Raw genomic sequence first — 6,744 nt, 5'->3', positions numbered from 1 at the left:
TTATTATTGCAGTAGCTGAAATTGAATAGAAAAAATAAATGAATTATTCACAACTACAAGAAGACAATTAAGATAAAGGTAAACAGGATTAGCTAAGTAGCATTCCCAAGATCAGTTTTAGATTCTTCTTCGGTTATCGACTCTGGTTCTCTTCAAGTCAGGTTCTGTTTGGAGATTCTGACTGCTTGCTTCTGACCTTTTCTGCTTACCACTTTCTTCAATCTTTACAATATGTCACACGCCAAACGAGGAAATGTTTTAGTCAAGGAGAGTCTTAAGAGGTCACTTATAAGTACAGAAGATTCGTTTACCTTGTTGAGTTTCTCCCTCACAGTTTTAACAGTTTGATTCATTGAAGATGACCCAAAATACTCCTACACAATCACAGTTTAAACCTTTTTATCACTTCTCTTTGTTAAAAAATGAAGCCAACAAGAGCCTTAGATATATATCTTCAAAGTTCAGTGACACAAAAGTCGTTATTGTTTGTTTCAAATGAGCACAATTCAAACCAGACAATAAAACAAAACACAGACCTGGTCAGATGAAACTCGAGTAATAGGAGCGTTTCTTCTATGGAATTGGTAATCCGTCTCGCTTTGGGTCAAAGCCGGTTTTGTGACTTGTGAGACGCTGCTCTTACCTTTCTGGGCTGTTCACAAGATGAAACATATAATAGACTTGTCAATCGTCTAAACAGTTTATTATAACACAAAACACACTTTACTACTACAATTCCTAACTAATCATAAAAAAAAAAAATCCATTTTTTTTATTGTTGCAAGAAGACTAATTGAAGTGGGGGAAATAAGAAAGCTTACGGTTGGATCTTGCAAGCACTTCTTTCCTCCTCGTTTCCAACTTATCCATGGTGTCACTGAGGCTCTCGAACTCAGGAGCATATGAAATCTGGAGCCGGTTTCCCAAGAACACTGAGTCATCCAACTTCCTCTTTGCAAATCTATCAAACATTAAACATACCTTTAACCAAACGAATTATTCCTCTTGGAACCAAAAGTAGAGACACAATATAGTAAAGAAACAAGTTAGACAAATATGATAAAATTCAGACAGCTTTAGCCTCAGAACAAAACCTTGCATTAGCGATGAGACGGAACTTGATCCAATAGACATCAGTAAACTCCTCACAGTCTTCTGCATCCATAGGTTTACATCTAACTCAAAACCAAATATCAGAAACTGAAAGTAACAATGCGGAGGGAGGATCAAAAAAAAAAGAGAGGGAAAGAGAAGAGTTACTCACTCTTCAACCTCTCCGTAAGTAGCGAACAATCTCATCAGATCGTCACCACAGCCTAAAGCCGGTACCTTTCGTACTACCAAGTATCTGAAACCATCAAAAAAAGGTTGAAGAAACAAAATTCGATTAGTGTAAGTTTGGGTATATACCTTGATTCATCGCACACTGTATAAACCCTAGCCGCTGGTGGAATCTCTTTGGTTCGACCCATCTTTTCTTCTGCAATTCCGAAGAGAATTTTTTTAACAGAACCCTAACAACGACGCCCACAAAATAAGTCTATTCCATATATCTCGAACAAAGCAGACAATGAGAGTTTCACCGGCGAGTATACTAATTCGTCGCCGATTGAGAGAAGCAGTCGAAATTCAAAGGAAGATGGATGTTCTCAGGTTTAGTTAAACGACGTAGTTTCTCAGGACTGAAAAAAAAAAAAGACGAATAATCCAATCAACTACCGGTTATATAGTTGAACCGGGTCTAGTATATTTAAAAATTCCACTGAACTGAACCGTTCTGCTATTACAGTGGTTTTGGGATTTTTGCAGAAGCTAAACAAAATGGCTGCAGCTAGGTCTGCGTTTATGTCTTCCATCTTCAGAATCGCTACCGCTCGAAGCTTGATCTCACCCGAAGCTAGAGTCTCCTCCACAAACACTTTTTCATCTCTTCTCCAGACTGGAATCGAAGTTTCCATTCACAGGTAATTTTCGATTTTCTTTTCGCGTGAATTGAATTTGCTGGATTTATCTTAATTTTGACGCATCTTTGATACGCTTCCATAGTCTCATTGCTTCCACACGCATCTCTGTTTCTCTGTCTCAAACCGATGCTTGTTACTCAACGACAGTCCCCACGCGTTCGCTCAGAAGAAGAATCAGCAAAAGAAACAATCCAAAACCTGTTCTTGACGAATCCAAGTTTCAAGAAACGGTTTCAAAACTCCCACCAAGATTCACACCTGAAGAGCTCGCCGATGCTATTACCCTCCAAGAAGACCCGTTAGTGTGTTTCCACCTCTTCAACTGGGCCTCTCAGCAGCCCAGATTCAAACACGAGAACTGCACCTACCACATCGCCATCAGGAAGCTCGGCGCCGCTAAAATGTACAAAGAAATGGACGACGTCGTGAACCAGGTGCTCTCCGTTCGCCACGTTGGCAACGAAAACCTCTACAATTCGATCTTGTACTATTTCACGAAAGCTGGGAAGCTGATACGCGCGGTGAATATATTCAGACACATGGCGACTAGCAAGAACCTGGAGTGTAGGCCGACGATCAGAGCGTATCATATCCTCTTCAAGGCCTTGTTGGGTCAAGGCAACAACTCTTACACGAGCCATATGTATATGGAGACGATACGGTCTTTGTTCAGACAAATGGTGGATAGCGGGATCGAACCGGACGTGTTCGCTCTCAATTGTTTGGTTAAAGGCTACGTGCTCTCGCTCCACGTCAACGACGCTCTTAGGATATTTCATCAGATGGGTGTGGTTTATAATTGCCAGCCGAATTCGTTTACTTATGATTATCTGATACATGGGCTGTGTGCTCAGGGGAGGACCATTAATGCTAGAGAGCTGCTTGGTGAGATGAAAGGGAAAGGTTTTGTTCCTAATGGGAAATCTTATAACTCTCTTGTTAGTGCTCTTTCCCTCAGCGGTGAGGTTGATGATGCGGTGAATTGTTTGTGGGAGATGGTTGAGAGTGGTCGAGTGGTTGATTTGATTACGTATACGACACTTGTTGCTGAGAGCTGCAGGAAAGGGAAGTACGATGAAGCGAGGAGATTATTGGGTACGTTGAGAGAGAAAAAGCTTGTGGACAGAGATTCTTATGACAAGCTTATGAGTGTTCTTCGAAAGGATTTGTAGATGTGTTTCTTATTTGTCGTAATATCGAAAATTTTGGTGAGATTTACTTACTTGTGCAAGTAATCAACAAGTAACTCAAATTTATATTACTTAATTTTTAAATCTTATATATTAAAACAGAAGTGATGTGTGATATTTCATTTTGGATCTTCCACTGGAAATTGGTCATATTTAATTTTACTATCACTAGGATGAAGACCCCCGCGATTCGCGGGGGAAACGATGCAATTTAAAATTACTAATCATATATATATATATATATATTTGGGTTGGTAATCTAAATGAATGTGAATTATAAATTTGGACATTATGTTTGCACCCTTTATGTTTGCACCCTTTCACTGACATTATGTTTGCCTTTCAGTGACATTATGTTTGTCCCTTTTTGGTAACTTTACTTTAACACACTTTTCATAATATTATATATGAACCCTTTCGGTAAAGTGATGTTCACACCTTTTTAGTGATGATTCGTTCTCACACCTTCAGTGACAACATTTTGCATCATTTCGGTGATGATACATTCACACTTGTTTGTTCACAAAACGTTTGCACCTCTTGGACACAACACATTTGCACTACTTCGGACACGACACGTTTGTGCCCCTTTGGACACTGTTCGCACCTCTTTGGCCAAAACATGTTCGCACCCTTTTGGTGACGAACTATTCGCACCTCTTTAGCCAAGACATGTTCGTACACCTAAGGTGATGATCCATTCACACCTCTTTAGTGACGACACTTTTCACCTTTTCGGTGACGACCTATTTGCACTCTTTCAGTGATAACTTCTTCGCACTCCTTTGGTGATGATCCGTTCGCATTTGGTATGTTGCACCTCTTCGGTTACAAAATGTTTGCACCTCTTCGGTGACGATACATTCGCACCTCTTCGGTTACGACATGTATCTCTTCGGTTACGACAGGTTCGCACATGTTGAGGGTATCATAAGGTTATTAATATTTTCTAAAACAATCAATAACTTTATAGAATAGATATTAACAACTCTTTGGTATTTTATTCGATTATAGTATTTAAGATATGTGTTACACTGTCTAGACACTTAGAAATTTATATCATTTTGGTTAGACATGCAGAAGTATCGAATAATGATGAAGAAGAAGAAATGCGGAAGTGGTCAATATATATATATATATATGTGCGTGTCTGTGTGAAAATGCAATTTTCAAAAGAGTGTGCATTTAGAAAAGTGTTGGTTAACAAAAGAAACGAAAAGACACCTTTTGCATTAGTAATTCGATGAACTCACACCTTTATCGATCAAATAAATTATATCAATTAGATTGCATAACCAAAACAAACTTAACCATAAGTTTTTAGTTAAACACTTCAATTTATTAATCAATAAAAAGAAGTGTATCACTCAAAAACTAAAAAGATATACGAAAAGGTGCGTTGTTCAGAAAACTAAGGATGCACATGAAAGACTGTTTCATTCATAACTAAAAGAGTTGTATGAATAGGTGCATCGTTCAGAAATTAACAGATGCAAGGTGCATCAGAGAAAGACATGTTGTTTGCTAAAACATGTTGATGATGTTATGTCGTATTATTATAAAGAAAAAAAAATCGTGTTTGTTACGTTATAGAACTGGGATAAACTAAACTATTGGATATAACTTTTTTTCCTATAAAAAAATGATCACATCATCAGTTACCAGTTAAGAAAAAAAGGTTTACTAAACCATGTTGTTAAATAAACGTTCCGAATTTTAGTTTATCACAGTTCTATAATACGATCCGCACCGCACTGCAGTTAACAATAACAAAAATCTTTACATATACCATATACCTATACGTTTTTATTATTGTTTTAACCACACTGCAGCTCTACCGTTTGTCCCGCATCGCTCAATCCGTTGTTACCCTTCAGAGGCAAAGTTCATAAGATGTTTTTATTATTAAAGTGTCTTCAATTATTCAAATTTTCCAGAATCATTTTATTAGCATGGAAAATATGTTTTGTCAAAATTTAAATTAACTCCAACTAAATAATTTGATCGCATATTTTTATATGATAATCTATATTTAGCTTGAGACATTTCTATGCATATATTATCCCAGAGTTTCTTAAGAACACATATTGACAGATATATATATATTTTTTAATGTTTTCTCTATTGATGGTGTTGGAGAAATAAAACAGTAGTGGGATGGATACAAATTATGTGGTTATTGATATATTATTTTGAAGTTTCTAAGTACACATTTTGACACACACAAATTATTTGCATTTACACGAGTTATTTGCAGATACAAGTTATTTTCTTATACTCCCTCTGTGTATTAAAGTACATTTTGACACATAATTTTAAAATATAGCAATCATTAATCATTTAAAAGTTATTTGGAAAATATTTGTAATCAAAATAAAACAAAAAAATATTTATGCTACTATGCGTCAACATATGTTTTTAAATGAAACATTTTTATGTGTGAGAATACACTATTTATAGAATAATACTATCTAAATGGTTTTCAAGATATAATGGCCAGTATCAATCATTATATGGAACCACTTTGTTTAAAACCATATCACTTACTCTACTCAATGGGCAGTCCAAACTCTAGCAGCATATAGCACCAGAGCCGATTTAAGTGGTGGGGCGAGACCTCCCACGACCCATGCACAAAAGGAACCCATAAAATTTGTAATTTACTTATAGCGTTAAATTTTTTAGGTTTTAAAGATAATCATTTAGGGTTTAAATCTCCGCATTGGCCGACTGAAAATGGGTAGCGACTTGAATAAAAGATTTTGTAATTTCTCAATTTTAGACTTTAAAGTTATGTTTTCTTGTTTTTTACACAGTCATAAGATTATATATAATGCTTGTAGAGCAAAACCGAAACCATACTATGATACCATTATTGTTATTTGGTTATTTGTTGACACGTTTTCATCAAAAATCAATGTATGCTTGAAGGTGGTTAGGAGGAAAATCCATAAGAGTAGGCCTTATAGAATCACAAGTGTTTGTGAATGCATTTGTTAACGTTTTCTGTTTTTCTTAATATATTTTTGTTTCTTAAATACAGTTCATCTAATATTTACTGGTCTTTCCCAGCTTTGCTTTTTTCTTTTGGTCGTTCAGATTCCTATTCCTAAGTGTTATTTTTTCTTTTATTTGAATTGTTTATTCAATCACACAAAAGGTGCTTCAAGTAGATTTGTGACAAGCTTAAGTGCTGATTAAAATTTGGGTTTGATAACGCTTCTCAGTCAAATGATTTCGTTTCTGTTGGTTTTAGATTACGACATTAGTTATTTCAGTGAGCATAATAAGATTCTACACATTTTTTTGCTTGTTTTGATTAACATCATTGTTTTATTTTGTTGCAATAAGCCATATTTTTGTTGCTTTACAGGGACAAAATTTTTTTTTACCCCAGGCCCTAAGAAGAGTTTTTTCTTCTCTCAGGGCTCAGAAAATGTTTAGAAAACAGCTATTTTCCAAGATAACATATCTCATCATCTTCTACAGATGTGTTTAATAAATCGATAAGATTCAGAATACTAATACGGTAATAAGACTTGACCAGGAAAATATATATTAACAAATAGCCTAGTTCATTACACAAAAAT

General features: G+C 35.8%; 2 protein-coding genes across 2 annotated transcripts; one reads left to right on the top strand and one right to left on the bottom strand.

Annotated features, from left to right (window-relative positions):
- On the bottom strand, nt 1–1,619 carry LOC106340481 (RNA-binding protein 48-like). Its single transcript, XM_013779360.1, has 7 exons — nt 1,411–1,619; nt 1,265–1,348; nt 1,095–1,175; nt 822–961; nt 537–652; nt 312–374; nt 1–222 (listed from the first exon to the last, which is right to left on the bottom strand). Exons 1-7 carry the CDS (start codon nt 1,470–1,472, stop codon nt 118–120), a joined length of 651 nt encoding a protein of 216 aa, XP_013634814.1. The 5' UTR covers nt 1,473–1,619; the 3' UTR covers nt 1–117.
- A 156-nt stretch (nt 1,620–1,775) lies between these two features.
- On the top strand, nt 1,776–3,243 carry LOC106339393 (pentatricopeptide repeat-containing protein At2g27800, mitochondrial). The gene is made up of 2 exons (XM_013778190.1): nt 1,776–1,964; nt 2,047–3,243. The coding sequence occupies exons 1-2, from the start codon at nt 1,822–1,824 to the stop codon at nt 3,134–3,136; spliced, it is 1,233 nt and encodes a 410-aa protein (XP_013633644.1). The 5' UTR covers nt 1,776–1,821; the 3' UTR covers nt 3,137–3,243.
- The last annotated feature ends 3,501 nt before the right edge of the window (nt 3,244–6,744 follow it).

The sequence above is a fragment of the Brassica oleracea genome, chromosome C4, assembly GCF_000695525.1.
Source record: "Brassica oleracea var. oleracea cultivar TO1000 chromosome C4, BOL, whole genome shotgun sequence".
NCBI lineage: Eukaryota > Viridiplantae > Streptophyta > Magnoliopsida > Brassicales > Brassicaceae > Brassica > Brassica oleracea.
Note: the sequence above shows the minus strand (reverse complement) of the source record. Positions and strands in the feature narration are given on the sequence as shown.